At 34.1% G+C, this 21,045-nt stretch overlaps 2 protein-coding genes across 2 annotated transcripts; one reads left to right on the forward strand and one right to left on the reverse strand.

The window, feature by feature from the left end:
* Positions 1–1,000: 1,000 nt before the first annotated feature.
* Positions 1,001–3,405, reverse strand: LOC106825944 (olfactory receptor 4C16-like). Its single transcript, XM_070487215.1, has one exon. It carries the CDS (start codon positions 3,268–3,270, stop codon positions 2,338–2,340), a length of 933 nt encoding a protein of 310 aa, XP_070343316.1. The 5' UTR covers positions 3,271–3,405; the 3' UTR covers positions 1,001–2,337.
* Positions 3,406–20,026: 16,621 nt separating this feature from the next.
* On the forward strand, positions 20,027–20,581 carry LOC139040719 (olfactory receptor 4P4-like). Its single transcript, XM_070487482.1, has one exon. It carries the CDS (start codon positions 20,027–20,029, stop codon positions 20,579–20,581), a length of 555 nt encoding a protein of 184 aa, XP_070343583.1.
* Positions 20,582–21,045: the final 464 nt, after the last annotated feature.

Here is a 21,045-nt window from a genome sequence, read left to right on the forward strand (position 1 = left end):
TTTAAAATATTTTTTACAGCCATAGTTTCTTCAAAAACTTAAAAATAGAACTACCATATGATCCAGCCATTCCACTTCTGGTATTCATCCAAAAGACCCAAAAATACTAATTGAAAAGATATATGCACTCCCATGTTCATTGCAGCATTACTTACAATAGCCAAGATACAGAAACAGCCTAAGTGAATGAGTGCAGAAAGAAGATATGCCGTATATATATATATATATACACACACACACACAAAGGAATACTATTTTGCAATAAAAAGAATGAAATCTTGCCACTTGCAACAATATGGATGGACCTTGAGGGCATTATGCTAAATAAAATAAGTCAGACAGAGAAATACTTGTATTATATGATCTCACTTATATGTGGAATTTAACACAAATAAAACAAAACAAGCAAAGCTCATAGATACACAGAATATGCTGGTGGTTGCCAGAGGTGAGGAGAGGCAGAGTGGGCAAAATGGCTGAAGGGGTTCAGAAAAAAATCATGTATTTTGCTATCACTGGAGAAAAACTATTTAAAAAAATCATTTTCACTTAGATGTGTATAGATATGAGTGTGTCCATGAAAGTTGTATGTTAAAAAGAGAAATAAAATAATAAAGTAGGAGAAAAACACATTTTAAATATGTAAATATGCAGTATTAAAGACTATCATGTGGAATATAGCTAAAGTCTTTTAAAGAAATTTTTCATGATTGATAACATCATTTAAATTAATGCTTGCAAGTTTATAATAATATCTAAATTGAAAATCCTTTTCAGACAGAAAAAGACAATCTTCTTTTTTCATTAATGATACCAGTATAGCTACAAGAGTAAACTTGAAGATATCAATATGTGGCTTACTAATAGATATACTTGTATTATATAATGAATTAGTATAAAAATAGAATATTTTTAACCATGGTAGTAAGACAATAAGCTTTCTCTTGTGAATATAACTTTTAAAAATAAACTTTATTTTTCAGAATGGTTTTAGGTTTACAGAAAAATTATGGAAAAAGTAAGGTGAGTTACCACATATCTGCTCTGTCCCTCCGCAGTTTCCCCATTTACTGACATATTGCATTAATTTCGTTCATTCATTACACTGATGAACCAAAATTATTACATTTGCATTAAAGTCCATTATGTTACATTAAAGTTTACATTATGGCATGCACTGGGTATTGTAATTTTATGGATTTTGGCTTATGCATTATGTCATGTATCTATCATTGCAGTATCATAAATAATATTTCCTTTCCCTAAAAATGACCTGTATTCTGCATATTCGTCTATTCTTTTCTCTCCCTGAACCCCTGGCAACCGCTGAATTTTTACTGTTTCCACAGTTTTGCTTTTCCAGAAAGGAAATTTGTAATTCATAACAGTTATATAAATATTGCTGTTTTAAAACCTAAATATCCTCCTCAGTTTATCTCATTCATTGTTTTATTCTATTAGTATTTTAAAATTCAGTAACATTGATGGATTACTCTCTCTACTTCTTGACTACATAAATATACCACCCTTCATTTGGGCCTTCTATGGTAGAATTAATGTATATGATTCAAAAGAATCTTTAATACCACTCCCCTCAAGTTAGAAGGATTCAAGTTAGGAGCATAAAGTAGATTTTGCCAAAAGAATACAATTCTGAGAATAAACCCAATAGACAAAGTCTTCTTACGATCAAAGACTTAGCTCAGAATGGTGAATTTCCTCATTGTTTTTACTGTTTGAGAAAGATCTAGGTAAACACATGGTTTATATTTGGAGCAAATGCTCAAGAATAGGAAGGGAGATTACTAGATTTTTTATTAGCCCTTACCAAATGAACTTTCTACAATTATTTTAATGTGGTATATTCTGCCAAGTCAGGAGGACAAGTAAGTTGAAGATCCATGATCAAACATGATGAGACAGAAGTGTCTAATAAATGAAAAACTTTGGAAGAGGTAAAAACAGCTAGGCTGTGGATATAAGCATAAGGGGAGGAGGTAAATCTAGAAGTAGGAAAAAACATAATTCAACATGATGAAGAGCAGGAAAAACATTAACTCAAAACTGGAAGTGATACTACTGAGGCCAGAGGCAGAGACACAACGGTGAGTGGTAAATAAGGCAATGGTCCTCACATACCAGTTAGTACATAGTGCTGTCTCTTCCTCTTCATAAATTTGACTCAAAACTGGCCAATTTCTGTGTTTACTTATTTTCCTGAAGGAACTAATTCTCATGCCCCAAGTTAGGATTGTAATAATTCCATTGTGGGAAGTTCTTATCCTCTATGAATTTCTAGGTCAATCCAAACTGTTAAGAAAAATTTGAAACTTCCATTCACCTTTTGTCATCTGAAATCAACTTCTTGCTCGATAACTTCCTCATGGCATTTTTTACTTCTGCATTCCTCAGTGTATAAATCAGAGGGTTTAACAAAGGTATTCCAATTGTATGAAACACAGCTATCATCTTATCCATGGGGAAGGTGATTGCAGGACGTGTGCATATAAATATGCAAGGACCAAAGAACAAGATGACCACGGTGATGTGGGAAATGCAGGTGGAGAGGGCTTTTCTCCTCCCTTCAGCACTGTGGTTTCTCAGAGAATGCAAGATGATAACATAGGAGAACATCAGCATGACAAAACTCACCATAAAAATGGCCCCACTATTGGACACCAAGAGTAGATTGACCACATAGGTGTCTGTACAGGCAAGTTTCAATAGAGGCTGCAAGTCACAGAAATAGTGATCAATCAGATTGGGACCACAGAAAGTTAAACTCAAGGTCAGATAAATTTGAGCAGAAGAATGCACACAGGACCCCATCCAGGCCACACCCACTGATGCACCACAGACCTGTCTGCTCATGATGGTCATGTAGTGCAGGGGCTTACAGATGGCCACATAGCGGTCAACAGCCATAAGAATTAGGATAAAGACCTCTAGGCTACCAAAGTAATGCAATGAAAAGACTTGTATTATGCACTCACTGAAAGAGATAGTGCTCTTCGTAGAAAGAGCATCCATAATCATTCTAGGGGCTGTGGAAGTAGAGAAGCAGGTATCAGATAAGGATAAGTAAAAAAGGAAGAAGTACATTGGACTCCCAAGTGCCTGGTTGGTCTTGATGGTAATAATAATCAACAGGTTACCCAGCAATGTCCCCAAATAGAAAATCAAGAATGTGACAAACACTATTTTCTTCCTAACAGGATCCTGGGTCAACCCAAGCAGAATGAACTCAGTCACATTATTGTTCAGCAGCATGATTTCATGAATGAGGAGAAGGGATCAGTGTGAAATATATTATCTGCAAAAAAAAGATCGAATTAATTCACAATGTGTTATGAGATATTATAGAATATTTTAAGCAAATTAATTTATGATACCATGTGGTATTATGGAATATTTTAAGCAAATACTCTTCATCAGGTGCATTCTAACTGTGATTTCTCTTTCTTTTGAAATTTTTTTTGGGGAAGATTAGCCCTGAGCTAACATGTGCCACCAATCCTCCTCTTTTTGCTGGGGAAGGGTGCCCCTGATCTAACATCTGTGTCCATCTCCCTCTATTTTATATGTGGGATGCCTGCCCCAGCGTGGCTTGTTAAGTGGTGCCTATGCCTGAGCCCGGGATCTGAACCCGTGTACCCCAGCCCGCTGAGGCACAGCATGTATACTTAACATTTACACCACTGGGGCAGCCCCTGATTGTGATTTCTTAATGTCTCTTCAATATCTTATTCCTCAGATTTTATTGACTCATTCGTTGGGTGTATTGAGCCTCAAATAAACTTGTGAATGTGATATTTTCCTACATCTCCCTTCAAATACAACCCTTTGTTAACATTGATATCATTCTAATTAATATTGTCAATTCAATAACTACAAAATTGAGATATTTCTTGTTTTCTTATTTCCTTAATTTTGTTCATTTTAATAAATCTTGAAGCCCACATATTGCATGATGTATTACTTGGCATTTAGGATATACATGACTGCCCTTGTATATCATGTATAATATTGAACAACTCACATACCACTCCCAACAAGATAAATAATGTATTCCTTATACATTATCCATTCATATATTACATATCGTTATACACATTTATATGAATATATATTATTTAGAAATATACTCTGCACTTTCTCTCCCAGATATTCCATTTTGAAAGGACAGGAAGCTCTGATGGCCTTTAAATAATCTGCTGCAAACTTCAAGCAAGGTTGTGATATTAGTTCTTGACAAGTACTGATGAGCAGAAATGAATGCTGTTTGATAGTTGCTAATATCTTAAGTACAACATTTCTATTTGAGTTTCTTCAATTTCTGAAAAACACCCTTTAGAGATCCTAAAATTACATATACAATTTAAAGGGGATATATTACCTATAGTTCGTTTTCATAATTCAAGTTTTTAGCTTAAGCATTATAGCTCCAAAGTGGTTGTCTGTTGGGGTGGCACCAGGCAGATGGTGTAACCAGATCATGATTGCGATCCCCCAACCCCATGTTCATGAAACAGAGCAGACGAGCATGTGGTTTTAGAAAGAGGCATAACGGATAGTCAGTAACTGACTTCTTTATTATTTTTCCTTTCTGTCTTAGTAAATTCAATGATCATTGAACTTTGGAATGTAAACTCTTTCAATGAAGATTTCCTTTTTCAAATTCAAAAAGAAATATTGTGACCCTTATTTCCAAGAGAAAAATATTTTCTATAGATATTTATTGCCAAGTTGATGTTGGAAGTGACACTACGTGCAAGCAAAAATCTAAACTGAAATCTAATATATTTAAATAAAATCTGGAAGACTTACTTATCATATTGTCTTCCTCCCCAAACTTTGCCATACCTCCAACACATTGTCTTGGAAGTTGTGAGTTGACCAAAGCTCAGTCGAGGATGGACTAAATAAACACAGAATTACCCTTAGATAATTTTTGCCTCCTTTAGTAGATTTTCCTCTCAATACACTTGAAATTTACTTAGTCTTTCTTCAAATCAAAAACAACTCTTGGGAAAATATCTGATGAAGTTATTAACTTTGGAGTGCCAAGGATAAAAAAATCTTTTTGAGCTTTGTGATCAAGGACAAGGATCTGAAAATATAAGATAAGTGAGTCTTGGTATCTCAAGCATTACAATTAGGTTATCCTTTCCTTTATTCACTTAAGTGAGTGCTGTATCATATAATGTTAGCATTTTAAAATATGGAAGGCAGTGGAAGCAAGGTGATGGGGAAGTCTCGGTCTATTTAGTCAATGACTTTGATCACTGTCTTGAGTGTGTAGTTTTTGATTTGGATATTACTGATTCTATTAGCCTGTTCAATTCTAGGGCAAATATTTCTGTTTTACATTTGGATGTATATATATATACTTAAAAATTAATAATAATACGTATATAGTTTAGTTAACAATAATAGCTGTGGGTCTTCATCAAATATTTAATCAATAGTTTCATAATGACATTAAAAGTCTGTACTGCAATCTGCATTTGTAAAACTCATTTCTATCCATTTATGTTTCAAACAATCCAGACTACTTTAGTCATATGTTTATTAATTTCCTTGAAAAATAGTCTCTGTGGCCTCAAGTACATTACAAGGATCTCTTTCTGTGGAAACAAAAAGATTTTTAACCTATTTTATAATCTAATAACCTATGATCTGGAAAAGGGAGAATAGAATTCTCAAATAAGCACATATTTATTGAAATCTGTGTATAAACAGGGTATGTTCACAATGTAATTGAAACATACAAAGACTAGTAAATATATCAGGTGGAATTTCTGTAATGGAAGTAATGTATTAGCCAAGGATTAAAAAAAAAAATAGTTGTAGCAGATCCAAACTCCTCGTACCTTCTCTTTTCTTACTGTAATGCCTTTCCATTTCTAGCTGCTTGAATCTCTGTGAGAAGGGAGATTCATTCTCCTGCCCCTTAAAGGCTTTCTTTACAGTGTTTCTTGGAATATTAGATATTGTTGCTTATAACACAAGAATAAATGTGCTTATTTTAGCTTCCTTCCAGGATTTAGAATATTGGAAAACTATTCATCCTTAGGATTTTATTCTCCACAATTCCAACCTGATGTCTTCTGCTTTGGAGGTACTCAGTGAGACCTCTTAAATTGAATATTATCCACTACCCCTTAAAATATTTTTCTTCTTGTTGTTGTACTATACTGATTACAAAACAGATTCGTGACATAAATTTACTACAACCTTCCATCTATCGTGTATGGTAGAGAGACAAATAAGCCTCCAATTTATAAAGCCATAAAAAGGAAAAAAAGAACTGACATCAATTATAACTAACTTTTGAATTGCTGTACAACATGGAGTAGAAGATGTACTACAAACAGCATCGCATGGTATGTAAGACATTGAAACTCTGAAACCCATAAAAATGATCATTTTAAAGCATTTTTTGAAAGAATCCTAGGACCTTAGGGGTACAAAGACAAGACATTATTCATAGTCTCATAATATGGATTTCTGCTTTTGAGTGTAGTATGTTTATGTCCACATGTCCATTTTTTTATTCTCTGGAGTAGTGTTAACACACTCTGAGTGTTAACACACTCAAAAGCAGTTTATAATGATCCATCGACAAAACAGCATCAGTAGCATAGCACATCTTCTTACAACTACTATACTCATTTCAACTCTTCAAACATGATAAGCAAACTTTAAAGTGGCTAAATTTAGCAAACCAATAATAAGAAAACTTATTGGTTTGAAAATGGGTGGGTAACAAAGAACTACTGAAAGAAAATCAAACAGGAAAAGGTGGAATATACAGTGTGAGGTGGCTTCTTCTGTGTTTCTTTGTTTTATTGCAGATGCTACAGTGAAAAGCATTGCTTTCCTTAGGCACTGTCTCTTAAACTACCCACATCAGCCTAATCAAGTTACATTAGACTTCTATCTTGGGAAGAATACTACACTTACCTTTTTCTTCACAGAATTTACCTCTTTCTGTCAGAATATTAACAAGTTGCCCTGAGATTCTTTACCTCTCAATGTTCAAATAGAAGCATAATACAATCTACTTTCCTTGAACTCCTCACTCTGTGTAACTGAATCAAATAAATCCTGCTTATCTGTTCAGAAGATGCCCTGGAAAACAGCATATCTGAAAAGCAAAAAATTGTCATGAAACTTAATACCCATTATTCTTTGTTGCTATATCTGGTGGCCCAAAATGACATGATATTAATATTTCATCTTTTCCTCTTTCCAAATCCTACTAAAGACAGCAGAAGCCTTAGAGAGGGGCAAAGGTAGGTAAGATCACATGTGCAAGAACATTGGACAGGGACAAAGATTGCTGAAAAGGGTAGATATTTACTCAAAATATTTTCAGGAATTCCCTTCCCATACATAAGACATGTTATCTTTTTCCTTCACATATGGTATGCCATATTTTAGTTTTTAGCCTCTTCACTGTCATGTTTCCTCTGAGCTCTCTCTGAGAAGTAGTTATTTTACTTTTATTTTTTTAATTTTTATTTTTTTCGTATGTGCATCATATTTCGAATTCTGTATACATTACACCATGTTCACCACCCGAACACTAATTATAGTGCATCCCCTCACATGTGAGCCTTATCAATTACATCTCAGAAGTGTGTCAATTGAAAATTATAGATTTATGATATTTTAGAAGCATACATGGAGTAATGACTTTATAATTTGATATAGAAATTCTATTCATGGATGTCTCTTGGAGAGGGAAAAGCTGTCATTCTCCAGAAGCTGTATGAAAGTCACTACCTCCACTGAGGTTGTGTGTAACTTCTAACCAGATGCAATTATTTTTAACTTTCTGGAACCCATAGGTCTTAGTGAGGGCTTATCACATCACACTACCTTACATCAAAATCTTTTGTGAACACTTCTACACTCTGCCATCTCTAGAAAATTTAATAAACCTTAATAGATGTAATACCTTCCACTATTTCTACACGGCAATGATGGCTTTTCAGGTACCTGATGCTTATAAAATATTTATTGTGTTCAAAAGATGTTTGCTCCCCAACATTTGTATGTTTTCTATTTATTTATTACATTAACATTAAGGCTCAAAAAACGTTGTATTGTTCTTTTTTATTGCTTTATCAGAATATGTGGAAATACTATAATCAAAATTAATCTGGTAATATGTTAGAAAATTATTTTGGATTATTTTGTAATTAATGATGTCTCTCTGCATAAAAAGATGGAGATAATCTGTCACTTACCTGTCAGGAGACTCTCTGAATTAGTGTCAAGTCTGACCATCCTTTTTTTGTGGGCAGCCTTATTACAGAAAACTTAAAAAAATGTTCTTGTCTGCATTCCAGGGGGAATATTTTAAGAAATAATGATGTAAGTTCTTAGCATCCTAGAGAGTATTATTCCCTAAAGGTTTCCTCACTTTGCTAGTCAGAACCATCTTACCTGTAATAAATTTAACTTTTGATTTGTCTATTCAGCCTCCAAGTATAGCAAGTTAATCCTTCGTATGCTCATTACACACATAAAAACAAGGATTCAGAGCTGTTAGGTGCTTCAAACTGATGAATAGTATGAGGGAAAAATAAAAATCAAACAAATGAATGCTGGAGAGAGTGGTAAAGAGCAGACAGAAAAAAAATAGTGTCATTCCTAAGAAAGAAATGGATCACCCAGAAACAATTCTTCTCCCAATCAGATTCCTAGCTTAGCTTTTCCCTGCATTTATCAGTGAAACCCTTGCAGAAGAGAAGAGTGTGAGATAATATATTCAATGTGTTGAATGAAAAAAAATTGTCAACCAAGAATTCACTACCCAGAAAAGTGTCTTTGAAAATACAAATGACATATATTTCCACACAAACAAAAGCTTAGGGAGTTCAACGTCACCAGACTTGTCTTGCAATAGAGGCTACAGGAGCTATTCCACTAAAACAAAGGGCAGTAAACAACAACCAGAACATATATGAAAGTATAAACCTCATTTTATGTAGCTATTTATGAAGACAAATACAGAGTACTTTACTGCTTTAATGGTGTTATATAAATATGTCTTAATTTTAGTGTAAACAAAAAGGACAAAAGTTTTATGAATAACTATAACTACAAAAGTCATTTAATGAAGACATAGTATAAACAAATATATGTTGTGGTATCCATAACATAAAGTTATTATAAAGTGTGAGGGAAGAAGTATAAGTGTAGATATGATTGATGTTAAGATGTTATCACTGAAATGCACAATTATCACAATGAGATGCTTTATGTAAGTATTACGGTAGCCACACATAAAAATATTTATAGATGACATAAAAGAGAAAAGTGGTGGCCAGCCTGGTGGCATAATGGTTGAGGTCACGTGCTCTGCTTCAGTGGCCTGGGGTTCATGGCTTCAGTTCCCTGGCATGGACCTACACACCCCTCATCAAGACCTGCTTTGGTGGCATCCCATATACAAGATTGAGGAAGATTGGCACAGATGTTAGCTCAGGGACAATCTACCTCACCAAAAAATTTTTAAAAAGTGAAAAATGGAAGGAATCAAAGAATATAACTGCAAAAAATCAACAAAATACAGAGGAAAACTGCAAGAGAGAAACAGAGATACAAATAATAATACAAGACACACAGCAAATAAGTTATAAAATGGCAATAAAAAGTCATTCTCTGTTGATAATTAGTTTTAAATGTATTTAGATTAATCTCTCCAATCAGAAGGTATAAAGCAGCTGAACGGATTAAAAACAAAAAGCAAGACTCTATTATATGTTGTCTATAATAAAACCAACTTTAGTTTAGGGACATGCATAGTTTGAAAATGAAGCTATGGGAAAAGTTATCCCATGCTGATAATAAGTAAAAGGGAGCAAATGTGGCTATGCTTATGTCAGACTAAATATTCTTTAGTCAAAAATGGTCAGAAGAGACAAAGGATATTATGTAATGATAAAAGGATCGATTCAAGAGAGCATAAAATTATAAGTATATGCGTACCCAATATCAGAGCCATGGGTCAAAGTGGAATTCTCTAGGGAAATTGTAAAAACAATTATTTAACACTAAATGAACATGCATCATATTAAAATTAGTGGGATGCAGTTAAAGCAGTGCTTAGAGAAAATTTAAGTACTAGAAGTAAGCATTTAAAAAAATCTAAAGTCAATAGCCTAAGTTTCCATCTTAGAAAATTAGAAAAAGAAAAGCAAATAAATCCCAAACCTTGCTGATGGAAGAGAATAATAAATATTAAAAAGGAAATCAGCTAAATTGTAAACAAAAAAGTAATACAGAAAATCAACAAAGTCAAAACCTGGTTCTTTGAAAATAACAATAAAATTGACAAACCTCTCCCCAGGCTAATCAAGAAAAAAGAGAGATGACACATTGCCAACATCAAGAATGAGAGAGGGGGACATCAGCTCTCATCCTACGGACATGAGAAGCATATTTGAACAACTTCATGACATACACTTGACAACTTATTGAAACAGACAAATTCCTTGAAAGACATACACTACTAAAACTCACTAAAGAAGAAATATATAACCTGAGTAGCTTTACATCTATTAAAGAAATTGAATTTGTAGTTAAAACCTCCATCCAAAAAAGGAAACTCCTGGCCCAGATGGCTTCAGTGTTGAATTCTACTAAACATTTAAAGAAGCAAAACTTCTGATTCTACACATTCTGTTTAAGTGAAAAAGGAAATTTCTCAACACGTTTTATGAGATCAGCATTCTGCCAGTAGCAAAACCAGACAAAAATGCTGCAAGAAATGAGCACTGAAGATCATTATTGTCATGAACATAGACGTAAAAATCTTTAACAAAACATTAGTAAATCAAACCCAGCAATAAAAACCAATATATCACAACAAAATAAAGCTCTGATTGTCTTTTATTCCCAAATTCTTTCTTCCCACCCTAATACTATTAAAATGAGAATGTCTACTCCTCGTGTATTAATTTAATTCAAGACAATTTTGAGCGTTTATTTAACTCTCTTTCTCCATTAATGAGAATAGCACACATGCTCAAGCATACCCAGGAAGAGTCAATTCTTCCACCAGGGAACATTCTCCTTTTCCTCAGTATCTCTGGGCGCTTCTCTCCTGAAAGGCATCTCAACCTGCCCTGTATCATGGTTTTTAGGGGTAGTGCTAGCTTTGTTTTTGTCATTTTACTGAGCTTCTGGAGGGCAGGGCCTTTTGTTTTTGGCTTTGTTTTCTCAGAAGCTCTTAGCATGGAGTCTCGCCCATAGACAGACCTCAGTAAATGGCTATTGCCTTGAACTGGCCCATCTCTGATTTTGCTTTGCATTTCCTTTCCAGCTAGTGGTCTTATCACTTCAAAACAGCTTGGCAACAATTATTTTTAATAAAAAAAATTTACACCTTGGTGGATTTTCATTTTTGCTCATATTTCCTGCTTATTGCCAGCCTGGTTCATCTTGTGACTCCTCAGTCCTTTTCTCCAATTTATCTGTTTTATTTCAGTCACTCATTATATATCATCTACCTTTCCCTCCACTAGCTTTCACTCGTCTTTCAAATATCTGTGTCCTCCAGAGCCAGCTTACACTTTTCTTAAAGAGATTTGGAATTCATCTAATCTCTCTAACTCTTTGATTGTGTATTCACCTTCCTTAGCCTAAGTGTTTATGCATTCTTTTCTTGTCCTGCCCGTTTGCTTACTTAGGGAAGACACTATGTTGTAATTACTTCTTGATTAATAATTGCCACATTAGGAAAGTTTGAACAGTTTTTATCATCTCTGCTGGCAGAAATAGCTTAATAGATGTTCAAAATATATCTATAAGCCTAGGCATAAATGAGTTCATCTCAGGTTGTGAAAAACAGTTTACTAACGTCAGAAACAAATCAAAACAGATATAAGGTTTAGAGGTCATTAATTTTCATTAAACTTCCAAGGACACCTGTAAACAAGCTAAAAATACCTTCGGGGAATTATATGAAATGCCATCTTCAGTGATGTGCAATGTGGTAGTGGGAACGTATGAAGCTAAATACTAACTTATTTTTCCTAATCTGCTGGCCTCTCTGAATGAAAATGTAGATAATGCATTGCTTGGAATTATTAATAGAGGAGACACAAGAAGTTTTCTGCATAAATTCTACCTTAATATCTTGTCAAGGTCCACTTATGGTAGAGCCAAACAGAGCCTCGATTAAATAACTATCATTAGATATATTTTGAAAAATAATATAATACTGTTGGAGGTTTACTATGATATTGGTTTTTACATGAGAATGAAAAAGGCGAATTAGGGGAAATATAAAACTATTTGATGAGAGAAGCAGGATGTATAAGACATTAAAAACAGAGATTAGATTTTCTTCTCAAAGTTGATGTTTATCCATAAGACATTCCTTGAGCAAATGTGTCTTGTGTGCTTAACGCCAAGCACTGGTGTCAGCATCATGAAACTCATTCTCTTGGAAGATGAGCATTCTTGCAGAAGAAAGACTGATGCACAAAATCAGATGGAAATCTCATAAAGGTGGTACAAGAATATCTGTAATAATTGAAAGAAAATATTATTTTGGCTAAGAGGTATGGAAAGTCCTGGTGGAGGGAGAATGTTTGAGATCAGCTTTGAAAATGGGGTACATTTTAAATAGAAGAGCATTCCTAGTGGAGAGAAGCCACAGACAAGGATGAAAAGAGAAGAACTACGAAACTTGAATAGTAAACAGTGAGTTCAGTTTGGTTGGGGTTCAGGGAACAATGCTGGGAGACAGGCTAAAAACACAGCTGTGACTGCATATGGGGTTTGAATAATATTGGGGATAGCAACAATAATATAATAATAATAACTTCCTTCCAGGGTCATTGTAAGCATTGGGAATAAGAAGGAAATGTCCTTGTACAGTACTTGTTACTGAGTATGCACTCTGTAATATTTACTATGACTGGTCTTAGGAGGGCAGTAGGTTGTTCCCTGTGTTTGAGAAGAGATGTGACACAGTCATGATCCTTGGAAGGTTGGAGCATGTGCCTGATGGAATGGAGTGGGGAGACACTTGAGGCAACTGGGAAATAATGAGAGAAAACAGGGTATGATCTGTGCCTGACTTCTATAACCCATTTCTGTATATAGCCTCTCTCTTGGTTGGAAGTCAGAGACAGATGATGATAAGAGAGGAGATGAGAGGATTTACTGTAGAGGGAAGAAGTAATGAAGGATAGAAGAGGCAGGAAACCTCACACGTCCTTACCTTTTATGAGAAATTCGGTTATTTTCTCATTATGTTCTATCCACATTTTACACATTCCACTTCAGAATCTAAAAATGCCCTGCACAGTGCCAGAACAAGCGATGATGAATCTGAGCCATTGAGATAAATAAGCAGCCCATTTACCTAGTGGAAGAATGAAGAGAACCCAGGTATCTTGGATGAGTCTTCTCTCCGTAAATGGTTGCTTCAGCGTTTTTTCCTCATATTTGTGTAAATTTATCAAGGTTATGCAAACCTTGATAAGTGAAATAACTGGAATCTGTATCAAGAACTTTGTTCAGCAATTTACAAGAATATCTCATCCTTATTTGAAAGATAAGAAGACTGATTTTGGGAGATCAAGAAATTAAGACAACAGCTACTCACCAGTATGCAATGAAGCTAAGATTCATTCAAGTCTCATCATTAGTCAGCTAGAACTCTTAACTGTGATGCTATATTACCTCTATTCATTCAATAATAATAATAAAAGAGGAAAGTTTGCTATGATAGGATGCTTAATAAAATGTTATTTCTTTTGTAAATGAAGAAAAGAGTATTGGTCAGGTGTCTATTATGGTTAGCCTAGCAGATATTGGTGGCTTGCTCTAGTGCTACATGCTGTGTAATGCATGTGATAATTTTTTCTTGTTGTGCCCTCTTGGCAACTTTAAGACGTAGGTATAATTATCTCCATTTTACAGAGTTAAAATCTGACAGTGACTTCCTCAGGTTCACCCATACTTTGTGGCAGAGGTGGGCTGTGTACCTAGGTCTTACTCATCTCTAGTCTTTCCACTGTACCATGCTGTGAAGAAGTAGCAGGTTAATAAAAACAGCACTCAGTGTTCAACTTTTTCATTAAAAAATACAAACAGAATGTGTAATATATCCCCTTGTTAAAAGCGTGGCTCATTACTTATGAAAATATTACAAGAAAATAAAATGAAAGACAATTATTGCCCAGGAATATAAACATGATAATCTTTAACAATTAGTAAATCTGATCCAGTAATAAAAACCAATAAATCACACCCAAGCCGTGTTCAGCCAAGTAATAAAAGTCTTGTTCATTTGAAAAACAATCAATGTAACTCACTGCATTAATAGACTAATAAGAAAAAGTATATGATTGTATCAATAGACGCATAAATAGTTTTCAACAACGTTCAACAACCCTCAGAAATCTAGGAACAAAATCAATTTTCTTAGCCTAATAAAAATATCTATAATTAACCAATAGCAAACTTAATACTTAATGGTGAGAGACTAACTTACTTTCCTGCATGATCTAAAACAAGGCAAGGGTGTCCTTTTTCACCACTTATTATCCAACATTCTTCCAGACGTCCTAGCTAGTGTAAGAGGCAAGAAAAATAAATAAAAGGCATATAAAGTAGAAGGATAAATAAAACTCTTCTTATTTCTAGGCAACAAGGCTGCATATGTTAAAATCTCAAAGAATCTAAAAAATATATTGGAACTAATAAGTGAGTTTATCAAGTTCATAGGATACATTGTCCACATACAAAATCAATTTCATTCCTATATACCAGCAATGGAAAATAAAATGTAAAATTAAAAACATTTACAATAAAACCTATTTGCAAAGAACTTTCATGAAATATTTGCAAAATCAATTTGCAGAAAACTACAAAACAATAATGAAATATAGCAAAGAAAGTTTAAGTAAATTTAGAGCTACACATTGCCTTTCCATTAGAATATTCACTATTGTTAGGGTGTCAATTTTTGCAATCTGTTGTTTAGATGCAATACAATCACACTCAAATTCCACGCAAGCTTTTTTTGCAAATATCAACAAGCTGATTCTCAAACTCATCTGAAAAGGTAAAGCAACTAGAATAGCCAAAATCATTCTAAAAGAGAAAAACAATGTTGGAGGACTCTTATTATCCCATTTCAAGATTTACTATAAAGTTACAGCAATGACACTGTGGTATTGGTGGATAAGGTGTATACACTAGGATCAATGGAACAGAATAGAGAGCCCATAAATATACCCATCCAAATACAGTCAACTGATTTTTGACAAAAAGGAAAAGGTAATTTGATGGAGAAAATATAAAGTTTTAAAGAAACAGTGCAAGAACAACTAGACATGCATACGCAGAAAATAAACCTAGACCCATGACTCGCAATTTACAAAAAAATGTAGCTCAAAATGCATCATAGATATAAAAGTATTTTTTCAAGTTGATTTTAAAGGACCCAGGAGTATATATGTAGATCCTTTTTGCTAAGGGAGAAGGTAATCCACAGAGTAGAAGAGATTTTTGAGTAAACAAGTATAGGTAGAAAGAATGGGAAATTGATGCCAAAAGCATGTAGGAAAAGAGAACAGGAACATGGAGGATCCCCTGGAAAAAATTCAGACATCTAAAGGAAATGTAAAATCATGAATTAAATCAAGATTGAGGGAGACAGCTAACAGGCAAAGCACAAAAGATTAAAAAAATGTAAATGAATTGTAGGAAACAGATCATAAGTAGATCTCCCAGAAACCTTTGGCAATTTGCACTTTACAGGCAAAGTAAATATACAGTTTGTGTTAATTTTCAGTACCTTGGGCTATGAACTTTCGTTATTTTTATACTTTTATTATTTTAACCTTTTAACCATTAGATAAGATAACCAGGAAAATTTTAACATACAGAATAATGGATGATTATAACGTAAGCTCTCATATAACTCTTAGGACAAGAAAACAGTGTCACTATCCCTTCACAGTAATACATTCTTTCCCCCTGTAAATGTGACCTCTATCTCATGACAATGACTTATTTGCACTGTAACTCTTCTATGCCCCAGTTTCTTCTGTGAAATGGGCTTCATAATAGTATGTATTGCATAAGATTTTTGTAAGGCAAAATAAGCTAAATTCCATCAGTCAGTTCATGTCTGACATAGAGTACATGTTCACTAAATAAAACTGCTATGATTAGTGGAGCTCAGAAAGCAAAGCGGAAGCAAGTGTTAGTTTTGAATATATATGTAAAAAGAGGAAAGGCTATTGAAAATGATGTAAAACTGGAGCAAAATCACAGAATATTCATCTCCACTATTGACAATTTATTTCAATGTGCATTTTGTAACTCCAAAAGACATGAAAGAAGGTCAATAAATCTGTAACTTTCCAGAAATTCACCTTAAATGGAAATACATTAAAGAACACATGCATCTCTTTTTTTTCCCCAGAGAAATGATGAAAACACTATGTAGGGATGGATGGAAATAATTTCTTAACATAAGGACCAGAATGAGAGGTTTCCCCTCAGATTTTAACAAAAGGAAAAAGAAACTCAAATTGCATAAAAAGCAGATCTCAGTCACCAAGGAGATTTTAATAAATGGGAGTTACCATTTTTACTAAGCATTTATAATCCAGTTGCAGAGTTGCCCTGGAAACTTGGATCTAAAAGGGTGCTTACTAGTGAATTGATTACTTGGGGATGTAAAATAATTAACCTGAGCTAAGTAAGCAACACCTTGGGAGAAATCAAATGCACTTTTAGGATATAAACTTGACCTAAAATTTTACTTAGCATTTGAGCCTTAAAACCCTCAGGAATAATGTGATGATACACACGTAGAGTCTATGTAAACCATGATTTGACTTGTATGGAAAACAAAGTTACCTTCCTGTCTTCAAGCTTTTTTCTGTGGGGTGACTTGACATTATTTATTTGATTTGATAGTATGGCAGGTGACCGTAGTTACTGAAATGGTATAAATTTTGTAATTTTTATGTATAAATTGAGTGAAATTGGAAAGTGAAACTCATCAGTAGCACTCACTGTGCTGAGAAAAGTTCAAGTCTGAGAGTTGCAAAGAAATCATCTAAATAGTTAAAGGATGGCTGGAATTTCAATGAATAGAGAACAGAAAAGACTATGAAAGAAGAATAGATTCAAAATAAGTGCATAGAAAAATGTGAGTAAATTCTTTCTTTCTCCCTTACCATTATCTTGCATAAATGTGATATTTGTTGAAAATATATATTTTAACTACTAGGTTAAGACAACATTGATTAGCAGCTAGTTTAAAAAAATGGGCTTTACTATTCTATAGTCTAAGACATTTTTCGATTAAGAAAGCACTAAATTCAAGGAGGATCTGGTGGTCCAATGAGGGGAGATGACATGTTCTGGAAAAATAAGATCAAAGTCATATAAGAATACTGCCTATTTTATTAGATGACTGCAGATAGAAAAGGACAGACTATTACAACTCCAAGGAGATGATCATTAAAACATTCACTAAGAAGAAAGTAATTTTAATTCTGAAAAAGACGTCATGATCAGAAGGAGTATTGAAAGTAATTGAGGCTTGTGCACTCATTCTACAGATCTGAGACTTTTGAGCCACAAGTATACAAGGTCACAAATATAAGAAGTGGTAATTTTAGGGTATGCACTCACATATTTTTCCTCCTACCTATTTTTCTTACCTGGTCAGTAGCTGGATGCAATATCACAACTCATGCTTGAGAGAATAAGAAATATATTGCTTCTTATTGAGAGAATAAGAAATATATAGAAGTATGAAAACTGTACATTTGTTACTTTCTAGAGTTGGCTTCAGAATCCTGAACTGACTCGGTTTGTGGTTTTTCACAGAGACTTTAGCCTAAATTATAGCTCTATGTTTCCACTTACACATTTCCATTTAAATTTGAATGGCTAAGATGAAACAATGATCTATTCGAAAGGTAGCCTGGTTTTTTCTATAAGGTTCAGAAATGAATGCCAACCTCAGAGTTGGGACAGCCAAAGTTAATGTTAAGTTTATCTTGTTTCTTCACTTTTTCCATTTTGAGAGGAAGTATAGTGGAATGGCTATAAACACAGGCACTAGAGTCAGAAAACTCAGTTTATAAATCCTAGTATGCTAAGCACTCGTTGTGTTACTATGTACAAGTTCCCTAACATCTATAAACCTAAAGTAATTTGAAGTTAATTTGTTTTGTGAGCATTAATTTTAATACAATAATACTGTCACATGTACAGAGTTTTTTTTAAAGGTCTTTCTCTGGCCAGTCGCAGTGGCCTAGTGTTAAAGTTTGGCACATTCTGCTTTGGTGGCCCAGGCTCAGTTTCCAGGCACAGACTTACACCACTTATCTGTTAGTGGCCGTGCTGTGGCAGCAGCTCACGTACAAAAAGAAGAAGATTGACCGTGGATATTAGCTCAGGGCAAATCTTTTTCAGAAAAAAAAACCTCTCTCATCTATGATCAAAATTGAGTCTAAGAACCAATCTGAATTACATAGATAAAAATATATTTCCCTAGGTTTCAAATGAAGAAAAAACTTTTTGAAAGAAGTTAGTTAATTTTCAAAGATCATATCTGATGTTAGGGGCTGAATTAAGACATATAATCAATGATGGCCTCAAAACTACAATGAAAGATTAGCTTGGACTCAGAGTTTTTTAAAAATGTGAAAAGATGTGGCAGTTAATCATGATAGTCCTATGTCTGTGAGGAAGTTCAATCAAGGAGGATTGCCAGGTAGAAGATTAAGCATAACAGTGGCCTTCTGAACCAAGACAACTGGAGATTCAAATAAGAATTTTAGCAAGCTCTTAATAAATGCAGACATTTGATGAACTGGTTTTGCCTGAGAGCATTCCCGGCTTTCATGTACTTAGAGACTTAAAATATGTAAAAGCCTTAATACACTTGAGGGGGAATAAGGAATATATTTCAGGTATGTTTACTGAATAAGTCAAGCCCATGGTATATTCAGCATTATTATTTTATTCAAATTAAAATAAACAGCCTTTCTTATGCATTGACTAATATTACCGTAGTCGGATTTTGGAAATCATCAGAAGCTATTTCTCAATAATTTGTCTTTAAACTAATTTAAATTCCTAAAATTCCACTATGGAAATAAATGTATTCGTTTTAGAATTCTATCTCTACTATAATGTGATTATTCATTGTATGGGTGACAATACGAACTTAGTAATGAGGAGAGTTGAAGAGGAAATTTAAGTAAGAATTTATTGAGAAGCCAGATATGAGGTTAGGGCTGAAAATATATGCTATGAAAGTGTAGACATTATGAATACATCAGGTAAGGATTGATCCTAATTTCTTTTAATTTGAGATTATAAAAATATCTGATGGAACACATTGCTAGTCCATTAGTGTTGTCTTCTCAGCAGCATCCAAGACTCTACTGTGGATTGATCAAAAGCATTCATGTTGACTAAGGCGGACACTGATCACAATTTGCTGCAAGATTTAATGGAAATCATTAGTATATGTTCACAGTGAGAGTCATTAGAGTCATTGTAATTGAATACCTGATTACTGTTCTCTGAGAGACTTGAATGAGGCATACCAAACCAAGTTAGTTCCTTGAATATAATTTTTTGGTCACTCTTCTCAATAAACATTTCTAAATATAAGCTCATGAATTATATCATTTCAGGTTATTTATGTATCCTATATACACTGGACCATGGAAAAAAGCAGTAATGTCAATGTATTTATTTTCTCAGGACTTTCCAAAAACAGGAATATTGAAATCCTCTGCTTTGTATTATTTTTATTTTGCTACATTGCTATTTGGATAGGAAACTTGCTCATAATGATTTCTATCACATGCAGTCAACTAATTGGCCAACCCATGTATTTCTTCCTTAATTACCTCTCACTCTCTGACCTTTGCTACATGCCCACTGTGACACCCAAATTAATATTGACTTATTGGCAAAAAAGAAGACCATTTCTTATAGTAACTGCATGACACAGCTGTTTACCACCCATTTCTTTGGAGGCATTGAGATCTATGTCCTCACAAGGATGGCCTATGACCGCCATGCAACCATCTGCAAGCCCCTGCACTACACCATCATCATGAGCAGACAAAGGTGTAATGCCATCATCACAGCCTGTTTCACTGGGGGATTTATACACTCTGCCAGTCAGTTTCTTCTCACCATCTTCTTACCATTCTGTGAGCCCAATGAGATAGATCACTACTTCTGCGATGTGTATCCTTTGCTGAAATTGGCCTGTTCTAACACACACATCATACGTCTCTTAGTCATCGCTAACTCTGGTCTAATTGCTTTGGTGAGCTTTGTTGTCTTGATGTTGTTTTATTTTTTTATATTGTACAACATCAGGGCATATTCTTTGGAAACTCGCAGCAAAGCTCTTTCTACTTGCAGTTCTCATGTAGCAGTTGTAGTCTTGTTTTTTGCACTAGCATTATTCATTCACATTAGACTAGCCACAACTTTCCCAAAAGATAAAGCATTGGCTCTTTTTTATACCATCATTGCCTCCATGTGAAACCCTCTGATCTATATGCTGAGAAACATGGAGATGAAGAATGCTTTGAGGAAAGTTTTGTGTCATCATAAACTCTTGGAAGAAAAGTAACTTTTCAGAGGATTTTCTGCATTTCATGCCATGGTTCCATGAAACCATGACTACAAATAAGATTCATCGTCACCATCTTCCTGGCCTTACTGCTTGGCGAGCTAAGGGAACAAAGAGGAAGCATATAACCTCTGGAGATGTATGCTTCTACACTGAAACCTCATGAACAAATTGAACATTATTTTTACTCATACTTTTCTCCCTCTGACTTATCATTAAGAATTGTGCTCACATAATATGAATTAACCAGAGGATATTATAAATATAAAAATTGTATCACCTATTTGTCATTGTATTGAAAAAATATAAAACAGATCATGTATTTTTCACATCTTAAAATGCTGAAAAGCTGAAAAAACCTTACTTTCAATTTT

Source organism: Equus asinus, chromosome 17 (genome assembly GCF_041296235.1).
Source record: "Equus asinus isolate D_3611 breed Donkey chromosome 17, EquAss-T2T_v2, whole genome shotgun sequence".
In the NCBI taxonomy this organism is placed as follows: Eukaryota; Metazoa; Chordata; class Mammalia; order Perissodactyla; family Equidae; genus Equus; species Equus asinus.